The sequence below is a fragment of the Spinacia oleracea genome, chromosome 6 (genome assembly GCF_020520425.1).
Source record: "Spinacia oleracea cultivar Varoflay chromosome 6, BTI_SOV_V1, whole genome shotgun sequence".
Taxonomy (NCBI): domain Eukaryota; kingdom Viridiplantae; phylum Streptophyta; class Magnoliopsida; order Caryophyllales; family Amaranthaceae; genus Spinacia; species Spinacia oleracea.
In genome coordinates, this window is record NC_079492.1 from 117537721 (window position 1) to 117561249 (window position 23529).

Genomic DNA, 23529 nt, shown 5'->3' on the forward strand with positions numbered 1-23529 from the left:
AGGGCTCGCGAAAAGTATACTCCAACAAAGAGTGCGCAATCGAAATCACATTCCCGGACTACGCTATACGCCGTCCCATGTTTGGATGATCTCAAAAGAACAGGTTCGACCTCACAAAAGGGTCGTCATTGACACTTGTACATGGTCCTCTGATCAAAGACCAAGTGGTGGCAAAAATCGAGCCATAAAGACTAGCTCAAAACCACGAAAGCAGACGGTCGCAAGACAAAGGTCCGTCTAAACCCGTTGTCAACCCACGTTCAGTTTACAACTAAATTCGAGCATCCCTCGAAAGAATTCGCTCTTGCAAGAATGAACAAAGGAAATTCTCAAAAAAAAGAAATCATGATGAAAAAATAGGAAACTTGCCCATCTCAGTTGGCAAGATCACGTCACGAACCACGCGAGTTCCAAAACGAAAAACGAATTCAGGGACGTCCACCCTCAGCGGACATGGTTCGCCCACCCTCAGCGGGCGGGGTCTGCGTCACTAGCCGCGCAAATCCTCAGTTTTCCAAAAATAAAATTTTCAAAATTCAAAATGAAACAGGCTCGCCATCTTCAGCCGGCGGGGTCTACGGCGCAAACCACGTAGGTCCTCATTTTCAAAAAATAAACACAAAATAAATTTCAAAATAGATTCGTCCACTTCTATCGGACGGGGTGTCCACCCTTAGCGGACAGGTTCGCCATCTTCAGCCGGCGGGGCCTACGTAGGTCCTTATTTTCAAATTTCAAAAACAGATTCGTCCACTTCCATCGGACGGGGTGTCCACCCTTAGCGGACAGGTTCGCCATCTTTAGCCGGCGGGGTCTACGTCACAAAACCGCGTAGGTCCTTATTTTCAAATTTCGAAAACAGATTCGTCCACTTCTATCGGACGGGGTGTCCACCCTTAGCGGACAGGCTCGCCATCTTTAGCCGGCGGGGTCTGCGTCACTAACCGCGCAGGTCCTTAATCACTGCAGCGATAACTTTTTCCAAAGATTGGTTTTCCGTTTTTCCAAAAAAGAACGATGTGAGTAGCTTCCCCTTTTTCCAAAGATTGGTTTTCCGTTTTTTCCAAAAAAGAACGATGTGAGTAGCTTCCCTTTTTTCCAAAGATTGGTTTTCCGTTTTTCCAAAAAAGAACGATGTGAGTAGCTTCCCCTTTCCAAAGATTGGTTTTCCGTTTTTCCAAAAAAAGAACGATGTGAGTAGCTTTCCTTTTTTCCAAAATTTAAAAGAATGGTTTTCCATTTTTTCCAAAAAGAACGATGTGCTGGATTTTCCTTCGTTTTACGTCCCATAAAAACAAGGGGGTTTTCTCGTTTAGCTAACCCTGAAAATGAGAATCTTTAAAAATATTTTTACCTCGTGATTGGGCTTGGCCAGGCCCAATTACACTTTATAGCTTTAATTTCGAAAACATCTGTAGCTACTCCCAATGACAAAGTGAGGGAGTTCCTACGCCTCTTTAGATACTTCCAATGACAAAGTGAGGGAGTATTCTATACTATCCGTTGACAAATCCCAATGACACGTGAGGGATATGTCGACACTTCAAGTGATGACCCTTAAGTCAAATGTTATCACTCGGGGGCTCGTGAGACCCTCGCAAAAGCAGGTCACCATGGCTTGTGTGACGCACTCCGTCTAATACTTTGACCATCGTCTTACTCCAAGACTCAGTCAAAGTGGGGGCTGACTGTAGACACCTACTTTTGTCCCCATTCCCGAAAGGGAAGGTTCGATGATGAGAACATAAATCTCCACTTGACAACGCATCTCCTATAAAATAACGAATCTCAATTCCCCTTTTCATTTCACCCGAAACCTGCTATTTATGGAAATCTGCTAAAAATAGTAACTGTCGTAATGGGTAGTTGTTAAAAGTGGCAAGTCGTAAAAGATAGAAACCTGTCAGAATTAGGTGTTGCACTCCAACATAAATCCTAAATGAGATAGAAATTGCGAAAGAATCCTATTCCTAATATGATTCGAAAATAAGAGTCACGTATTAATTAAAATCCTAACGAGCCTAGAGTTCGTAACGGGCCCAGACGCATTCTGTCACAAGGTTAATACGCACTAAAAGACTCGGTTAACTCTCAAACACTCCGGATTCTAGGAATCCGAATCTGACTAAGAAAACAGCCTAGATCCTATTTTCAACGCCTGGCTCTGGGCGCCGAAATCTTCGGCGCCCAAGCCTGGGCGCTGAAATTACCTGGGAAGTATTCTTTCCTAATTCCTTGTGGATTAGAGTTCTACAATTCTATCTTTCCACTAACTCTTTTCTATAAATATAGCCCAAGTTCGACGTAAAAAAAGGACAACACACAATTATTATTCTGAGTATTGACTCTAAACCCCTAAGCCTAAGCCTCACGCTGCAAAAACTGATCACGCGTTCTGTCGCAATCGATCCATAAATCGAACAGAACGTATCATGTCCCGTAACTTGAGATTCGTTAAATAAAAGGAGAAATAGCAAAGTCAAACTCGTTAGTTTTCTGAGAACCGTGACGCACCTCTCAAGGGTGCGTCGTAATGTGTCCCTTTTCTATGATTTAATTGCTTTCCTCGCCCTTTTATGAACTGTTAAACTAATTAAAACTGATTGTTCGATCACGCCTAATAAAGATAATATGTTGGGAAATTGGATTATCATGCTAGGTCCCTTAAAGCAATCTAAATCAGATAACCGCGATCGATCTAGTACTATATGTTGCATATTGTTAAAATCAACTCAGATTAGTTTAATAGTTAACGCATGTCCCTTCAATTATTTATGCTGAGCTAGTAAGGATATCCTGCCTCTGGAGTTATCGAAGAGCGAGTACTCCTCTCGGTAGTTACAGTCCCCCGAACCCTCAATCTCTACCTTGCGGGTGTATGTTGAGAGATCCCCACACCAGGGATCACAAGGGAACCTACGGCCGTCGTGGTCAAACATAATTGCACTCCCTTTATGTCACGATAACCGGGTTTTGTCAGTTTTTCTCATTGTCTTTAAAAACTGAATGTCGACTCCTATATTACTAGTCAATTGGGTGTAAACTCACAGGAAATCCAATTACACTTGATTTGACAAAAAGAAACGTCACACCCACGAGGGACAAGGTCACGCATTAGCCTCGTGCTTTTTCGACCCCCTCACAGACATACGCCCGTACCTAATTCGTTTCTTTTTTAGCTTGCGGTAACCCTCAAGTATCACTCTCCCTTGTTGGGTGTCCCGCGGTACGGCGGTACGTGCACGACCTAGAAATAGTAACCCCACTAACTGCCAGAACCTGTTACACTTTTATTTATCATGTTTCGTATCTTATTCGTAACTCAAAAACATCATTCTTATAAAAACATTCATAAACACATTTAAATATCATCATTCATAAAACACACTTATAAACATATTTCATATCCCACAATCCAATAAAAACATATCATTATAAACATATTTCATAATCTCATAAAACACAGTTCATAAGGGGATTGTGGGTGTTAGCAATAGATGTTACCTCAACCGTAGTTTATACTTCCTTTTTGATGGACCGTTCTTCCCGAGTTCCGAGCACTGATTATTCGTGTAAGTTAGGAGTATTAATAATCCAATTAGTAACTACACAAGTATAGTTTTTACGTTTTAAAATAAAAATAGTCAGTAGATCTTAGTTTAGTTTATTTTTTTTAATAAAAAAAAACTTAAAGTCTTCACTTAATCACATAGCATTAGCCATTTGTTACTTTGGGCTTTTAGAATTATAAAGTAAAAGAGTACAAAAAACTTACCCAATTAATTGGAAAGAAAAGTCAACCAATTCTTTGTATTTGGAAAAGTGGGTTTCCAAAAAACCACTTTTCCTGGAACACAAGCACAAAACCGAAGGGAAGAGCGGCAGAGCAAAGAAGTCGGCGAACGAACGAAGTGGAAGGAAGGAATGCTTCTGGAGGTGGTCTTTCGCGGCGCAGGAGAATGCCGGTGAAAAGGGGCTACGGTGGTGGCTTCTGGATGGGGCAGCGGTGCTGCCCGCACGGAGAGGAGAGGGAGAGACAGAAGAGTGTGAGAGGAAGAGAAGGCGAAGGGGTGAGGGGGTGATGTTGGCTGACTACACTTGAAGGTGCACCGTGTTTGGAAGGGCTCTCGACAGTGGTGGTGGTGGTGGCTAGGCATTGGTGTTGTCGACGGTGGTTTAATTAAAACAAGGGAGGTAAGAATGGTGAAAACTCCATGATTTTTAATGGTGAAAGCTTGATTGAAGGTTAATTCAAATTTGATGTTTTTTTGGTTCAATTGGCTGGATATTTATAGTGATGAATGGTGTTGGATGACATAGGAGATGACCTCAATTGAAGCTCCATTGATTGACAAATGTGAAGCTTAATTGATTGACAAATGTGAAGAAGAATTCAGAAATTGATGACTAAGGTATGGAAATTCTGATTAGTGTCATGGAATTGATGAGTCATATTGAGATGAACAAGGGTGGTGACAAGTGGAAAGTAAGCTTGACTTCCATGGAGAAAAAGGGAAAGTGGCGTGAGGGAGAAGAAGGGAGTAAGAGAGAAACTGATTTTTGGTTTCTCAATTGAAAAAAAGGGTACTTTGGTAATTGCAAAATGTTAGGAAAATTTCTGATTTTTACTCCTCTACTTGAACTTAAATCGAAAATATTTACAACTTTAAATCAAAAATTATGAAATCATAATAATAATAATAATAATAATAATAATAATAATAATAATAATAATAATAATAATAATAATAATAATCTTACCATTCAAATATTTAAATTTCTAAGTCAAAATAATTTAAAATTGAAAGTTCAAAAAGTGAGATTTAAAACGGTTTTGCGCTAATAAAAATAATTAAGCATAATTATTCGAGTTTTAAAAAAAATCGGGGTATTACAGGTAGTGAATCCAAGAACGATTCACGGAAATGAAGACAATGAGCAATTTAAAATGTACGTTTCTTTTAGAGACTTTTATGGTTGTTTTCGAGTATCAAAGTCGAATGGCGAACCGATTGGTGCTTGTGAATTCAAAATACAATGTAGTTTTGAGATCATAAAGCATTGAGTTTAAACGCTCAGCTTTACCAATGGTTAACAACCTAAAATATTTGTCCATTTAATTCTCGAATGAGTCTAGTCTCTAGACATTCGAATAGATCGATGCTTAGAGAACTTTAGAAGCTTCTGGTACGATCATCTAGTTGAAACAAAATATTCAACATAAATAAAATGGTAAGAACTTTGTTGGAGTGACATTGGACATGTCTAAACAAAGTATAAAAGTCAACACTAGAGAATTTAATTCTTAGACTATAAGAAAGGGTACAAGAAATAGGAAAACATGGAACAAATGAAAGGAATTTACGATTCCGTTTCTACCTAAAAGTTTATGTTTAAAGAGAAGTGTCCTAGCAATCAAACTTCCTTGGTATCACATCCCGCTTGAGGTTCTTACTTCGGTAATAACTCAAACAATGGAAGCTAGGCTACACTAATGACCTACAAGTGGGAAATGAAGCATGACAATGCTACATTAGTTGTAGGGTCATCTAGTTTAATTTAAGTCCTTTCAAGGATGGAACTTAATGGCTATTTTGTTCCATAATCAGCATACCTAAATTTCTGTTTCAAACACAGAAAGACTCACATTCAAGAAAAACAAAAACAATGTTTGTTTGTTTATGTGAATGAAATGGTCATTTACGGGTTGAGTCAGTATGCTTGATTAAAACAAACAAATCTTTAACAATAAGAACTTTACTAGGTTCAAATCAATCTCTTGATTTGAGTTCCACTAATCTTTGGCATTGTTACTTAGACCATGTCAACAAGTTAACATTCAAAAGCCCTATTCTGATAGACTTTTTGAAAGTTGATTGATTTCTAGATCAATTTAAGACAAGCAAGTCTTACTTGTTGAAAATAACAAAATATATGAACTATTGTTAGAACACCTAAGACAATAGAGTTCAAAGCTAAAGAAATATTTTATGACTTTATTATTTCACATGGTTTTGAGTGAAATATGGATTTATTTACTCAATGTGATGTAAGTTGAATCTGTTTGGCTAGTTCAAAGATTCAGAAGTATAAAATCCACTTGGCAAGAAATCATAAAGATCTAGGTTAGATCATGTTGTTGATTACTTATACCAAGAATGATCATCAATGACTATGTGTTGTAATTTCACGATCTAGCTCCATAAGATATGGCATATCTACGTTGGAATGATCGAAGTCAATTAGTACTTGATTCGATCAATGATGAATCATAAAGACTTTTCCTATAATTTCTAAAACAAAATGCTCAACTACCACCAAAAAAAACCAAATTCGTCAAAGCTATTGAAAAGTAATTTCGGAATATCTTTTCATAATATATATATCTAAAGAGTTCCTAAACTCAGTGGGAGCTTAGCGTTTGTTATTCAACAAACTAAGGCCCAAGAATAGATATATGTTTCATTGTGATTTATTCAAATGAGACACAAAGGTATTGTTTCTACCACAAATTTTTGAGAACATAATGTTTGTTTGCTCGAAATAATGTCCTTTTGAAGATTCGTTTCCAAAATGACAAGTGGGAGAAAATAGACCTCGAAAGTCTTCGAGGCGAATAACAAACATAAATCGGACATTTCGGAGGCTTTTCTAAGTTCTTTAGAAAATCCGAACACTTATTCTTTAAGGACTTTAGAAGTGTCTTTAAAGAATAGACATCTCTTAGAAGACTTTACAAGTGCTTCAAGGAGAAAAGAATATTCAAAAGACTAACAAGTGGCTATTGATATTCTATTGTTTGATGTTCTATACCCTAGTAGGCATGGAGTTCAGGTCACTGAAGCTATGCAATTCTTCTATTAGATAGTGAAGAAACCTACAACTTACAGTCAAACTATTATCATGTAGATTAATGAGTTTGTGAACTTGTAAGAAAGCTATGACGAAACCTAGATTCCCTAAAATGGTTAAAGGCCAAATATAGACTCAAATGTTTTAGATGGTTAAAGGCCATAAAACATAATCAATGTTTTCATGACAAAATTGACATTTTGTTGATTTGCAAGAATAGTTTCACACCTATTGGTTGCAAGTTTGTTTTAAGGATAAAAACCATCAAACATGAAATTGTGTTCACACACAGAGCTAGATTAGTTGCTAAAGGTTACAAGAAAATTCACGACATGGATTGTGTTGAAACCTCATGCATAATCGTAATGCTCAAGTCTATAATTCAAGCAATGATTGCATATTGGTACATATGGCAATTGGATGACAAAACGTATTCCTCAATCAAATGTTGGAAGAAACTATGTACATGGTATGTCATAGGATTTATGGATCCAAATAAATGCTTGAAAAGGAAAGCTAGCTTATGAAATCTAAGTACAGATTTAAGCAAGCAATTGGGAATTAGAACTGTATTTTAGTGAAGCTAATAAGAATTTTAGTATCATAAAATATACATGATTCTTATAGATATATAAGAAGTTTAGTGGGAGTACGTTAAAACTTAATTTGGTCCTATGTGTATCACACATATCTCTCTATTGTGAAATAACATTCAAATGCTAATGACTTAGATTTGAAATTATTCATCAATGATGGACCATGGCGAAACTTAGTACATACTGGGTATCAAGATCTATTTACAAAGATCTTATAATATTGTTTTAAGTAATGACATTTACTAAATAAAACACGACATACTCCATTGGAGATATTCGACCCATGTGAATAAATCTAAGTAATGAATGTTTGAACTATGTATAAGCATTTACTAAGTTAAACATCAAAGGATCTAAATGAGATTCTTAACCTATATTATATGTCAAAGAATTTAGCTGGATTTAGTATCTACTGAAACTAGATGAGCTAAAGTTACATGAATAGAATTCAAATTGGGAATTATTCTGCAGGAGAATTTATCATGTATGATATAATATGAGGATTGCCAAAAATGTATCGTATGGCTTTAGGCATGACGAACACATACCAATATCTATTGTTCTAAGTAAATATCAACTAGATTGAGATCAAAAAAAACTTATGGTGCTTGAAAAGGTACATAGGATTAGTTCTTGATTCAAGGAAATAAATATATGCTAAATATTGATGCTACATGCATAAACACTGGAAAAGGATCATGAAAGATTCCTTTGGAGTTAACCATTGACAAGGACGAGCTAAAGAGCATCGTGTTTTGAAATGGCAACATGGATTGGAGACCATGAGTTGTTGCGTGGGCAACTAAAATAATAATTTCTATGTTCTAAGATATAGTTGGAAAGTCTTCCACATATCTGTGAACTGCTTGGATAAGGAAATCCAAACAAAGCATCACTAGCAACCTAAACAGCTGAAGTAAAAGAAATTATTGCCTAAGAAGCAATAAAACAGAGTTGTTTACATCAAAGAGTTCTTCACTGAACTTGGGTGGATCACATGTCTGCTGACTTGATGGTTCTTCATTGCAAAATGCGTAGAACCACTATCGAAGTAAGAAAGACTATACCACAAAATAAAACAAACTCAAAAGATCTTATCATCCTATCTCGAAGAACATTCGATGAAAAGGATATTAAGATTGGCAAAGCATGATAACTAAACCTATGCAACAAGTGAGAAGCAACACTCACATTGTAGCACTGGAAATCAAGCATAGCTTTGAATTCCATGAACTGTTTTAAAGATGGGTTTGAGGCCCATGGTTGTAAAACATTAGGGATGAACATTTATCATATATGAAATGTATTTTCATATTCCATTTAATCTTGGTTTAGTATTAAATGATGAGTCCCTTCAATTTGACGAAATATTCAAGATAGACTGCCAGGACTAGTCCCGTGACTAAGAAATGTCTATCAAGTGAACTTGAATGTCAAAAGTTGAAAATGGTCCCTGGTCGGAGTTTTCTATAAAGATGGACGCATAGAAAACGTTAGACGACTAGAATGCAAGATGACTAGTAGTTCTGTTTCTTGAACTATGTGGACATGGCAATGTCGTAATCATTTGCATAGATACTTACTTTGGGAAGACTAGTATCGGACAGACCTAAGAAACTTTACTGTAAGAGATGAAAATCTGTCATAAGTAAATTTCATTAAAATTATTAGACACTAATCCTCAATACCTGAGTGATTTGAGATAACTTGTTTGAGAACTGCTTACTTTGACGTTGTCAACCGTCGCACCATAAAAGGAGGCTATAAAGGCAACGCTTAGGTAATCACCTATCAAACGAAGTCTAATCTCAAGATCGCAAGATTGGGATTGTCCTCCCATAAATCGGGATGAGATGCTGAAAGTTGTACAAGGCCACTCGGAGAGCTAGAAACTATAAAATGCGCGCATGGCCGTGCTCAGATGAATCATAGGCTATGATTATCTGTTTATTTGACCAGTTGAACTCTGAAACCGAGAAACACCTCTGGACATAATAAGGATGACAACTCTTACCTTATGTTCAAGAGCAAGCATCGAGTGACAAAGGAATTAGGAAATGCACACTTGTCCCTAAGGACAAGTGGGGGACTGAAGGAAATAACGCCCTTGGTCCAAGTATGCATTTAATGTTAAGTCTAATAAATGCGGTTCAGTATTAATTAACAAGTTAATAATTCAGTGAGATCAAGTGATTTGAATGTCTAGCTAGAGGCCGCTTCAGTTCAAGTGGAATTAATGATATTAATCCACAGCTTACTCTTGACTGAACCCGTAGGGTCATACAAATAGTACGTAAACGGATCAAGTATTTAATGGCATTAAATACTCCGTCTATGGATATTCGGAATCGACGGATCTTGGTTTCAGTGGGAGCTAAGATCGTCAAAGGCAAACAATGAATACTCCGGAAACGATGATATTGCCGGAAACGGAAATATGGATCGTATCGGAAATATAAATATTATCCAAGTCGTAGATGTTGCCGGAAACGGAAACATGGTACGTATCGGAAAATATTATCGGAAATGGAAATATTGCCGAAATAGGAAATATTACTAGAAACGGAAATATTGTCAGAATCGGAAATATTATCGGAATCGGGAAATAATTCCGGAAAAGGAAATATTAAATATTTGTTCGAAACGGAAATTAATTCCGGAATCGGAAATGTTAAATATTGTTCGTATCGGAAATGAATTCCGGAATCAAGAATTTAATCGGAAGCGCATCGTACGAATTAGCATCGGACGAGACTTGCTAGACGAAGGCCCAGCACGAAACCAGGCCTGCGTCCAGCAAGCCAAGCGCCCAACAAAACGCTGCCAAAACCTCGCCAGGCCCAGCGCAAGGCCAGGCCCAGCAAGGCCATGGCGCGCGCGAGCTCGTGGGCTGGGGGCTGTGCATCTCGCGTGGGCCGCAAGGCTTGCGCGAGCTGTGCGGCTCGTGCTCATGCTCGTGCTCGTGCAACGCTTGTGTTCAATACGAATCCTAAAGCTAATGGAATTCGTTCTATGATTAAATCCTAATCCTAATAGATAGAATTTGTTTAATAGAGTTTTAATGAGATTCTAATTAAACTAATTGGTATCCTAATAGGATTCTAAATCCCTTTCAATAGCCCTATAAATATGTGCCTAGGTTCACAATTTATGGACGATTTTTCAAGTATTCAAAGGTAAGATTTTCAAGCAAAAATCAGCCAAACACTTGCCCTATTTAGCCGAAAATTCTAAGTACCTTAAAGGCGATTCTAGTTGGTCAAGCTTAAGGCGGATCCGGACGTGCTGTGGACTTTCTACGGAGGGACAACACTTGGAGTCCTAAAGACTTGTTCTTGTTCGGTTCGGGCGCAGCTAGGGAGGGCACGCTACAAAGTGTATGCATCCTAGACTAATTATATGATTATGTGCAATTAATTTGATTCCTGACATTAAGGTTTTTCCGCATGATTTATGTTGTTCATATGTATCATAACCTAACAGTTACGATTCTCGGTCATGCATGTACCCATGGGGCATCCGCCCATTGAGCCAAGGCGCTCATGTTTTCGGGCCAAGGCCCCATGTTTTATGGACAGCGGTCCATCGTGGAAGACGTTCCACCATGTCATACTTGCCACGGCTAGCATGTGCACCCAAAAGTTATGAATAAATTAAATAAATGGCTTTATAAAATGTTTTACCTTATTTTATTCTCCCTATGTTATTAAATAAAATGAATTGAAATGAATTTACGTTGCTAGAATAGTTCATTACTGAGTCTTTGGCTCACCGTTTTGTTCTCTGTTTTAGGTACTGCGGAGAACGATGGAAACAGGTAGTGGTGAGGAATTTCACCATAATAATATCCACTTAGTTTATGCTTAATGTTTTAATAGTTTAATTAAAGACTTTTAGTGAGTTATGTACTTTTATTTTGGTTTATAAAAAGGACTATTATATTAATTTGGAGGATTTAATAGCTTATGCTTGATGGTTTCCTTGTACTTCCCAAGAGGGAGTTACGGCGGTAATGTCCCGACCGAATCAGGTAAATTCCGTTGTTTAATTATGAGGATTAGAGGTCGGGGCATTACATTTGCTCTATAACTCTTCACTATAATAGGGCAATAACATATCGGTTACAAACCTATTAGAAACTCGAACCTTACTTGAGTTCCTCTACGAACTCAAGTAACAAATAGTTGTTCCCTCAAACAACTACGCTTATTGCTTCTACTCTGAAGCATTCTCTCTCTCTGCACTCAGGCTTAACTCAAAGCCTACACCATAAGAGTTCACTCAAACCCTTAGCCCAACAAGACTTTACCCAAAGTCTCTCTCTCTCTCTCAAAATAAAACATAAGCTTGAATAATAAACACTAAGAAACAAGAACTTGGAATTCTAAAGGAACAAGTATGTGGAACTGACTTAATAATGAGTAAGACAAAGTATATGGAGTATATAATTATTTTTCACTATGTCAGACAGTTTGCAAAGGTAAAAACGTTCTCTTTTTATAGGCAACAATTATCCTCTTCCCCAAGTAAACTTCCACTTACTGAGACATGTTTCCTACAAAGTAGACATGATCTTATGACTAAGTAAACAGAAGAACATGTGGAGTAAGGACGAAGTACTGCATTAAGTTTCTCCACTAGTTTAAGTCGTTACAATTTATGCATCCTAGTTTCTAGGCATGATCTACATGTTCCTAAAACAAACTCACTAAATGCCAGTTATATTAAACGTGATTTATTCCATGGTTTCATAGGATTCCCAACTTCATAGGAACCTACCTAATTAATATACTCATAAACGTAAGTTAATCTTTGACTATCTAGGATTCCCAAATTATTAAGACTCTAATTTATTAATCAATTTAATTAATTTATCCAAAATATAAATCTTATTTATCTTAGTAAGAATCCTAGACTTAATCAATTACCTATTTATTATAAGACTTTTAATCAAATTAAAACTCTTAAATAAATTATCCTAAATGCAATTTTATATTATAAGCTAACTGGCGATTAGATTAAAGCATACTGACGTTATATTTTGGATGCAGACCAAGTTCCTAGACACGAGTTCCTTATACACGAGTTTCTCTGACATGAGTTCCTCAGACACGAGTTCTTCTGACACGAGTTCCACTGACACGAGTCCATGTTTTCTTATATTGAAGCTTAGAATGTAAACTCATACGAACATACTTCTTCTCTTCGAGTTCCCCCTCAAGAACTGCTGCTTCTCTTTCGGAGTTCTTCTAGATCGTTTGGAGTTCCAGTTATTCCGCGGGAACTTTGTAACCTCCAACTTATCTAGAGTTCATCCTTAGGAACTGCTCTGCAAATGATCTGCAGTTCCAGCTTTGGATTTTATGTTTCTTTGTTATAATCATCTCACAATCATCAACTTCCAGTAACTTTATTATTGATGACTTGGGCACAATCATTTATTAATGATCCTTGCACACATACAACTTGAAGACCATATTAGTTGATTACTTTAGTTTGTCATCATCAAAACCACATTGGCTCAACAAAAGCCCTGCTCTTTACAACTTTTATGAATTCAGTCTGCTTTATTGCATCACTTCCTCGACCGAATTGTTTTCTCCGGCCCCATTTTCTATCTCCTCCGCCCCCATTTTCTATCTCCTCTACCATCTTCTTCCTCTCTCCTTCATTGTTCTGCGATGCTACATCCATCTCACTCACCAATAACTGAACCTGCTGTTGATATGAACGACGATTGAAATCTTCTTCATCTCTCCTCATTGTCAATTCGTCCTCTTTCTCCCTAGTATGATTATCTCTTCTCTAGGTTTTTTGAATTAAGGTTTTGTTTCTCGCTTTTAATTGTTGAATTAGGGCTACTTCCCACTAGGTCTCCCTCTCTCTCATACTTTTGTTGATTTAGGGTTCCTCTAGATTGTATTAATTGTTGTTGAATCAGGGAAATATTTATGCAGAAAGTTGAAACGGTAGCAAATGAGACGAATAAGGCAACGGTTGTGGCGTTGAATGCTGAAATTCGTCGAATGAAAGGTCGATTACTTGAAGAAGTGCCCAAGTTGCAGCGATTGGCTCAAAAAAGGGTGTGTTACTATTCTAATTTTTACCACTGAATTTGATTTTACTTCAACATTTAGGCCTGTTTAGTTCACCTTATTTCAGGACCTTATTACTTATTTCAGATTTAATCAGATCAGATCAGATCAGATCATATCATATCAGGAAAAATAAGTTCAGATCAGAAAAAAATAAGTTCAGATCAGATCAGACCAGATCAGATCAAATCAGATCAGACCAGATTATTATTATTATTATTATTGGTATATATTTATATCATTGTTATTATATTTAATATATTTTTACTATTATTTCTTTAATAAAAAAGAATGTTGTTGTCGGCGCAATTAAAATCTACTCCCTCCGTATTTATTTAAGGGATACACTTGCCTTTTCCGGCCGTATTTATTTAAGAGATACACTTGCCAATTTTAGTAACTTATCAATCCCACCATCTAAATAAATAATATATCTACACCTCACCCCCACCCCCACTCACTAAAATGACATGGTCCCCACTTGTTTTTCTTATTAAAATATCTACTCAACCCCACTTGTTTTATTACTTTATTTCATTCAATTCTTTTTCTTAATACCCGTGCCTGGCCAAGTGTATCTCTTAAATAAATACGGAGGGAGTATTACTTAAGGAATAAAAAAACATTAGCAAAACATTCAAATTCATCATGTCCAAATTAAAATCATTAAGTCCAGATCAGAAACGATATGATCAGGTCATGTCATATCAGAACTGATTTTTATAGATCAGAACCATTATATATCTATACTAGAAATTATTGGATCAGACCAATATCAAGATCATAACTGATCTGTACAGATCATGTCCAGATCATGTTCAAATCTGCAGATATTTTGTCTACATCAGAACCGATCCTTACAGAACCAATATGTTCAGATCAAAATCGATATGTCCAGATTATAACGGGTCTAGATATCGACTATGTAAAAATTATGTTCAGATCAGAATCGATCTGCAAAAATCATGTCCATATCGGAATTGATTTGTAAAGATCATGACCAGATTAGAACTGGTCTATACAGATCATGACCAGATCAGAACTAATCTGTACAGATCATGTCCAGATCAAAACGCATCTGTACAGATCGTGTCCAGAGAAGAATTGATATGTGCAGATCATGTCCAGATCAAAACTGAACTGTACAGATCATGTCCAGATCAGAACCGAACTGTACATATCATTTCCAGATCAGAACTGATCATGTCCAGATCAGAACTGATCTGTACAAAATCATGTCCAGAGCAGAACTGATCTGTACAAATCATGTTCAGATCAGAACTGATCTGTACAAATCATGTCCAGATCAGAACTGATCTGTACAAATCATGTCCAGGTCAGAATCGATCTGTATAGATCATATCTAGATCAGAACTTATATGTCTGATCATAACCAATATATCTAGATCATGTCTAGGTCTATCTAATATAAGGAATAGTTAAATCATGAGCAAAGTCAAATAAATAATAACAATATTACTCCCTCCGTCCCAGAATAGTTATTACACTCTCATGGGCACACAGTTTAATGCGATAAGTAGTAGTGTGGTTATCAATTGTTATTTTATTGAAAAAGTAGATGTGATAGGAGTTAGTGGGGTATTTTTTTAATTGAATGAGAGAGGGTGTTGGGACAAAAAAAAATTAGTGGGAAGAGAGAGACAATATAATAATTGTGGGGTCATTTCTAATTTAGAAGTGTAACAACTAATCTGGGAAAAACGAAAAAGGAAAGTGTAACAACTAATCTGGGATGGAGGGAGTATAAATTTGTGTAAAATTTATTTTACGCGTAAGTCTCTTAATTTTAATAAATGTAGATTTTTTTTTAAACTTAGTTATGAAGAATCAGATCAGATCAGATTAGATCAGACCCGATCAGATCAGATCAGATCACACCAGATCAGATCATATTAGATCAGACCAGATCAGATCAGAAAAAATAAGTTCAGATCAGATCGGACCAGATCAGATCAGGAGAAATAAGGTGAACTAAACAGGGCCTTAATTGATTTCTGCCCAAATTTCCCTAATTTTGTCGGATCTGTATTAATATGGATTAGTTAAGATTTTACGAGTTTTAGTTAATACTAAGTTTGTTTAAAAATCATAACTATTCGACTCATAAGTTTAACGATTTGTCTTTATACCTTAACTATTTTGTTATTCAATTAGTTATGATTTTATTACTTTTAGTTATGTTTTACATTACTTTAGTTAGTTCCAAAAAATAGTTTATAATTTTCGAAAAAAAATAATATGGAGCAAAAAAAAAAAATCGATTTTTTTTAATAAACATGCTGACGTCGGAACTGAACAGAACTGAACAGAACGGAACTGAACTGAACTGAACGGAACGAAACTGAACTTGAACTGAACGGAACGAAACTGAACCCGAACTGAACTGAACGGAACGGATCCAAACTGAACCGAACTGAACGAAACTGAACCCGAACTGAATGGAACGAAACTGAATTGAACTGAACTGAACGAAATTGGACCGAACTGAACTGAATGGGACGAAACTGAACCCGAACTCTACTGAACTGAACTGAACGATACGAAACTGAACCCGAACGGAACAGAACAAAACTGAACCGAACTGAACTGAACTGAACCGAACGAATATTTCAAATAATCGTTTAATGGTTAACCGGCTGAAGTAGATACAGTTTAGGGTCGGAAGAATGATTAACCAATATTAATGATTAATCGAAATAAATTGTGGGCAGTTAACTGAACCTAGACCTGATCAAAAGGTGGGCCGACCCGAGTGAATAAAAATCTACCCATTATGTCGGGCCGGGCCAAGTTCGGGCAAATTTTGTGTGCCCAAAACCCGTTATTTCGGCCCAAAATTAGCGGGCTTTTCGGGCCAGGCCAAATTTATAATTAAAATTTTTGTTTTACGTTGCCCAAATCCCGCGATTTTTTTTTAAAAAGTTTGGGTTAGACCGGGCCCAAAAAATGGGCAAAAATATTCTGCCCAAAACCCGCTAATTTTCGAACTGGGTCGGGCCGGACTGAGTCGGGCCGGGCCCATGATGATCCGCTTTAACTGAACCCCGTTTTGCACACCTCTAGTTGGTTTGCTAATCCACATCTGGAAAACTGATTTATTTTATTTTATTTTTAATGAAAAGGAATAATGGTCCGCCGTAATTTGAAAAGGTTGGCGAGTCTATTTCCCCAACTTACGCCTGCGATCAAGCCTAGTGCTTGACTCGCTCTCCCCTCAATCCAAACCAATCATCCAATGCTACCCCTTCAAGCTACCGCATCTTAGCCCATTTCTTCTAATCAATCCAACTATATTTCGGACATTTTCTTCATCTGGGTTCCTTTTCCGACCACTCTTCTCAACTGGGTATGTTTCAATTTTCCCATTTTCGATTCTTTGACCCATTTTCATAATTGGGTTTTTATTGATTGGTCATAAACTTTGATTCTTTTATTGTGGGATTGTATTGGTTTTGTGATTAATCTCTTGTTGATCTGATCTGTACTTTTTGACATTATTAATTCTCAAAGTTTGGATCTTTCTATTGGTTGAAGGATCTTGCGGTTACTAGATGAAGATGTTTGTTTTGATATTGCTCAAATTTTAGTTTGTGGGTTGATCTAAATTGTCTGTCAGAAATAGTGAAATATCCATTTTTTGGGACATTGATTTGCTTTTATGCTGATAATTTGGGTGGAGAGTTGGAGTATGATGTGATCTTGATACATTGGGATATATATGATACATCCATGTTTGAATTTGAAGCAGTGAACCTCAATTTTCTGATCTTGATTGTTTTGGGGTTGATTGATTTGGGTTTATGATAAGAGTAGGCCATGGAGAATCTACCTGTTGAAGTGGTTGGAAACATACTGTCCCGCCTCAGGGCTGCTAGGGATGTGGTGATTGCATCTGCAACATGCCGGAAATGGAGAGACGCTTTTCGAAAGCACCTCCATTCTCTATCATTCAATTCCAGTGATTGGCCTGTTTATCGTGATTTGTTGACTAGCCGATTAGAGATTTTAATTACACAGACCATTTTCCAAACTACTGGGTTGCAAGGTCTTACAATCCTGATGGATGATGTTGATGAGTTTTCGGCTTCTACAGTTATTGCTTGGCTTATGTATACCAGGGAAAGCCTGAGAAGATTGTATTACAATGTCAGGACCAGCCCAAATCTTAACATTCTTGATATTTGTGGGAGACATAGGCTACAGATGTTAGCTTTGGCTCACAATACGATCACAGGAGTTGAACCTAATTATCAAAGGTTTTCTTGCCTCACATCACTTTCCCTGAGTTATGTTAGCATTTCTGCGTTGGATTTGAACCTTCTCCTATCCGCTTGCCCAAAACTTGAGACTTTATCTCTTATTAATCCTGAGATTGCAATGTCAGATGCCCAAGTTAGTGTAGAATTGACCAGTCCTACGCTAAAGAGCATATATATTGAAGCTATTAGTTTGGACAAGTTCATTTTGGAGGCTGACTCTCTTGAGAATATGCATCTGAAAGATTGTGCCCTCGATCAATTCGACCTTATAGGGAAGGGTACCTTGAAGCGTTTTCAAATTGATGATGTTAGTGTGACACATCTTGACATCGGTGAAATAGCTGAAAATCTTGAAGTTATCGATGTCAGCAACTTCACAATCATTTGGCCAAAATTCTATCATATGATCTCTAGGTCAGCAAATTTGAGAGTTCTCCGGCTTTGGGATGTGGTGTTTGATGATGAGGATGATATTGTTGATTTGGAAACTATTGCTATTTGCTTCCCATATCTAAGCCATCTTTCATTAAGTAATGACTTAAGGGATGGTTTGATTCACTATGGTCTAGAGGGCTCTTATGAACTGCAGAGTGTTGTTGTACTGGAAGTTGGTTGGACTGTTCTCAGTGATGTGTTTTCCCAGTGGGTTGAAGAGCTTTTGCAGAGATGTCCCAACCTTGAAAAGTTGATCATCCATGGGACTGTTTCCGATGTAAAAACACATGAAGAATGCCAAATATTAGCCAAATTTACTTCCTCCATTGTTCGGCTAATGAGGCAGTATCTGCACGTAAATGTGTATTTTGAATATGAGTAGGGGAAGCAATGTGCCAATGTCACTCTGTGGACACCCAAATTTTGGTATGTCAAATGCTGGCCAAATCGGCTGCATGCTTTTAGTTTTTTTTAATTGTTGATTGATCACCTTTTACTTCTGTGAATGATATGTATGACCTTTTCCTTTTGTTGGATAAGATTGAGCAGGCAAGGCATGCCTGCCTAATTTTTTTGTACCTCTCATTCCATATAACTACCTCCTGTTTTTTATATCTTTGTTTCATATTGCAATGAGAATTTGATTTTGAAATGGGTTGTGCTTGATGACTGAAGAGCTGAGTTTTTTGTTTTTCATATCTTTGTTTCATATTGCAACGAAAGTTGATTTTGATGTGAGTTATGCTTGAGTCTGATGAGCGTAGTTTTTTAGTGAACTTTGTGTTTTGCCTCAAAAGTAGTTCAAAGATTGCTTCAAAATAGGAAAACTTTTGGAATGCACGTATGTCGTTCCTAAATTATCCAACTCTGCTGGAAAGTCTGAAGAAGAAGAATTTCACTTATATCCCAGCTTACTTTTTTCCAATTTGGTCCTGAGGTCAGATACCCTTGATATTGTGCAGTTCCTTCTGCTCTATCTAGTTTATCTGACATTGCATTTTCCGTTTCATCATACATGTAAATTGTGCCTGCACCAACTCAGATATCTGAGTTAATGCTGATGAAGTTCAAAATTCTGTTTTCTGAACTTTCTTGAATAAGGGTTCAAGAGTCAGTTTTTCCCTTAGTTGTGGCCTTGCGGGTTGACTTGTGACATTGTGAGGAGGGTAAGAGTGAGAGAACTTTTAAAAAATCGCAGTGTAGCTTACTGCGTCCATGATGCTAGCAATACATGCTTTGACGGATACTCATCTTACGTCATTATATTTGCATGTTTACTCAATATTACAATACTTACTTATAAGTCATCACACTAGCTGATTTCTTTGAGCACCAATGTCATCGATCTTTATGAAGGGAAACTGTATTACCATATCAAGATTAAAAATCATGTTTATGTCAGAGTCAGAAAAGCATCTGCTAGATACCTTGCTAGACCTGCATAGATAAGAAACCTAGGTTGTGATCCTTTGATATTTCATAAAGAAACATTGGTATTATGTTGACACCAAATAAATAAATGTTGAAAGTGGTAGACTACTAGACTGACAGGATGGTGCCTCTATTTGATCTCTGAGTAGTTGTAAACTTGTAACCCGGAGTCCTGACTTTCTATAACAGTGTATCTAACTACCTTCAGCAAGGAGTTGAGGGATTTAGTTGGGACTCGGAGCTTAGATGAGGTACTCCGGAAGCAGCTGGACCTGGGAAGGGGAACATGCATGTTATCTTTCTAGATGTGTTAAAAGTTAAAACAGGTGTGTTAAGCTTACTAATTTGTTCCCTCAAAAAAAAACTCTACTGATTAATACTCCGTATAATGTTGGTGCATATATTGTCTCAGACAGAATGTACGATGCTGCAAATATAAACTATTGATGTGCTGTACTTAAAACGGGTTTAGTTGTTCAGATGATATGCTTAGTGTCTGTTTACTAATAGTCAGAACTTGGTTGTCACTGTTGAATATCTGCTGAAGCTGATCTATTGAAAAATGTCAGACTTTCATGGCAGTTTAACTTGCCTTACTGATGTGTTGATGTGGAATTTCACGCTTTATGAATCAGAATTATCCACCTTAAATGTGATAATCTCTTTATCAATTCATCTTTATAATGTTTGGTAAGCACACAATTACTTTTAGAGAGACTTTCTCGTGCAGGAAGAAAGGACGCAAGTAGGTGCCCCCTCAGACGATTTTCTGGCAGAGCTGGTTTGAGTGATTAAGTCCTCCATATGATTTTAGACTTGAGTGACCCTAATGAGAAACAGAAAAGAAAAGCAAACATAAATATGCATATTATAGTTACAAAAATACCCCCCTCGATTCATCATGATTACTGGTAAAAGGTCGAAAAGGGACCTTTGCCTTAACTTGCAGAGCCTGCGAAGGTCCCACTTTGCCCAGTAAGAAAAGGTTCAATATTTGTTCATTTGTCCAACATGATGGCCATCTTTTTATACAGAGGGACCTTTGGTGTCACCTTTGCTGATCCTGATACTGATGGAATAGGGAAAATGCAACAGAAAGCATATTAATTTCAACTAACCAAAAAGAAATCACCTTTTATGTTAAGCTTAGATATCAAACCTCCACCACCGACCACGAAAATTCATACTTTGAATATTCTGGATTCATGAATAAGAACATTCTCTGGATTTGCTTAAACTGTTAATTAAAACATCATCTAGAAATTGCATAAACAGCTGCAGAGTTTATAAACCATCCATTTATCAAAGAACAGAACTTATGAGCAACTAAAGAAAACTAATTAGCTGTTATTAAAGTCTCAGATTATGACAATTGAATCAGCAGTACATCAGATGAGCTGAACAAACTGAATTAGTAGCTTAGGCCCAGCGTCTAGTGACTTAATAGCAGAGGGCAAGAATGAGGCTCGGTCTTAGAAAAAGATTAAGCAATAAATTAGCAATCAGGATTCTTCATTTAAAATATTACTTCTGATTGATTATATTTGTACTCCTTGATTAGATTATGATCCATTATTAACTATGATAATATCATACATTATCCAAAACACAATTCTTAATTTGCTTACGTTCGTTTCTTAAGGACTGCCTTATCACCCTTTTCTTTCTACATTTATCAATTATCATCTCATAACTTTTCACTATAAATATTCCTTTTGCCTATTTTATTTCTTCTTGTTTTATTTTTTTTCAAAGTTTGAAACATTAGTTAGTCACATAAGCATGGTTGTTGACTTAAAATATGGCTGCCTTAAAGAGACCAGTTTCATCCTCTTTTTTATTAACCAATATAAAAAGCCAAAAAAAAAAACAAAAAAAAAAAACAAAAATTATCTTTATCATGCTTAAGCAACAAGCAAGGATTATAATCTGGCTTAATCAGATCCTTAAGTGAATATAAAATTAAGATTAACAAACATTAACATTTGAACGAAACCAATCGCCTTCACGCAGACGAACAAGCAACCTAATTAAATAATTAAAGAACAAGGATTAATTAAGTTTGATTACATTTACACAACATCCGAAGAATCTTTTGATTGCCTAGCTAATCTCTCAAACTTTCTATGTCCTCCACATGAAAAACAAGCCATTAAGTCACATTTGGAAGTTGAAATAATTAATCTATACTATATTTAATAACCGACAAATTTGCAATGGCGGGCAAATTTACAATGAATCTTAAGTGTCACATGTCCTTCCTTGAAAACATCATTTTATTTTATTATTTTTAAAATTTCATGCTCTTTCCTTCTTCAATTTCATGTCTCTTCGTCACCAAAAAAATTCTTACTTTTTCGTCTCCAATAAATTTCATACCCCTTTATCTTTAAACCCAAATTCTTATATGAGACTGTCCTCACCATCAACTGATGATGAGACCAGTTCACACTTGCGAATTTAGGTCTGTTACTTCTATAGGTTAAACATGTTACTTTTTTTTTATAATTTTAGAGGAGGTATTTTTTTTAGTTTAAGTATGTTACTTCTATAGTTTACACATGTTACTTTTTTTATACGGAATACCTTCTTAGTTTAGGTATGTTAATTACTACTATAGTTTAGACATGTTACTTTTTTTTCTTTTTTTATAATTTTAGAGGAAGTACTTTTTTTAGTTTAGGTATGTTACTTCTATAGTTTATACATGTTACTTTTTTTATACGGAGTAGTTTTAGGGGAGATACCTTCTTAATTTAGGTATTTTACTTCTATAGTATAGACAAGTTACTTTTTTTTTTTTAATAATTTTAGAGGAGGTATTTTTTCTAGTTTAGGTATGTTACTTCTATAGTTTAGACATGTTACTTTTTTTTATAATTTTAGATGAGGTACTTTTTTAGTTTAGGTATGTTACTTCTATAGTTTAGACATGTTACTTTTTTTTATACGGAATAGTTTTAGGGGAGGTACATTTTTAGTAGACATGTTACTTTTTTTTATATATATAATTTTAGAGGAGGTACTTTTTTAGTTTAGGTATGTTACTTCTATAGTTTAGATCTGTTACTTTTTTTTTATAGTTTTAGGGGAGGTACGCTATTGGTTTCACGCTCGTCACACCATCAAGTTGATGGTGTGACTGGTCTCACAGGAGACGCGCTATCTTTAAATTAATGTACTAATTTATATTTCTATGTTCACTGTTTTCTTAGTGAAACATGAAATGAAATACTCCCTCCATTCCTTTTTTATCTTCCTGTTTTTATAAATATCGTTCCTATTTGATCTTACTGTTTCTATTTTTAGACATAACTTTTTACCATAAATTTCCCCACCATCCCTTATTTAATTCATTCATATTTCCCCATTCACCCACCCAACCCCACTTTTATGATTTTTTATTACTTTAATAGAAATATATTATCTCTCTTTCATTTCTTTATTACTTGTCTTCATTTATTTATTATTTTCTCTTACACAAAATCATTACTCTTACAGCCAATCATTACAAGTTTCCATTTTCTTATTTTCCACCCCAAACACCAAATAGGAAGATCATTTAGGAATGGAGGGAGTACTAGTTATTCCTTATGTCCTTTAATACTCGCACCAGTCCGAAGTTTAAGACACTTGAATTGACTTATTAATTTAATGGGTGGTAGTTGATAATGGGGTATTTTTTTTAATATAGTTAATGGAAAATGATAGGGGTAGTGGGGATGTGAATTTTAAATGATTTTTTGTAGGGAGTGTGTTAGTAGGTAAGTGTGAGAAATTATATAATATTGGTAAAAATTATAGAAGCGGTGCAAGTATTAAGGGGAGCTCGAAAAGAAA

At 36.1% G+C, this 23529-nt stretch overlaps 1 protein-coding gene across 2 annotated transcripts; it reads left to right on the top strand.

Annotated features, from left to right (window-relative positions):
* The first annotated feature begins 16701 nt into the window (after positions 1-16701).
* Positions 16702-20270, top strand: LOC110797838 (F-box/LRR-repeat protein At1g67190). Of its 2 annotated transcripts, none has more exons than XM_056831429.1 (2): positions 16702-16910; positions 17378-18910. In XM_056831429.1, the coding sequence occupies exon 2, from the start codon at positions 17381-17383 to the stop codon at positions 18638-18640; it is 1260 nt and encodes a 419-aa protein (XP_056687407.1). In that variant the 5' UTR covers positions 16702-16910; positions 17378-17380; the 3' UTR covers positions 18641-18910. The 2 variants fall into 2 exon arrangements, with proteins under 2 accessions (XP_056687407.1, XP_021858650.1); XM_022002958.2 differs by adding an exon at positions 19879-20270 and having other exon boundaries at positions 16703-18684.
* Positions 20271-23529: the final 3259 nt, after the last annotated feature.

Excerpts from the sequence above, each read along its gene's own strand:
- LOC110797838 (XM_056831429.1), top strand. The coding sequence starts at position 17,381 with ATGGAGAATCTACCTGTTGAAGTGGTTGGAAACATACTGTCCCGCCTC.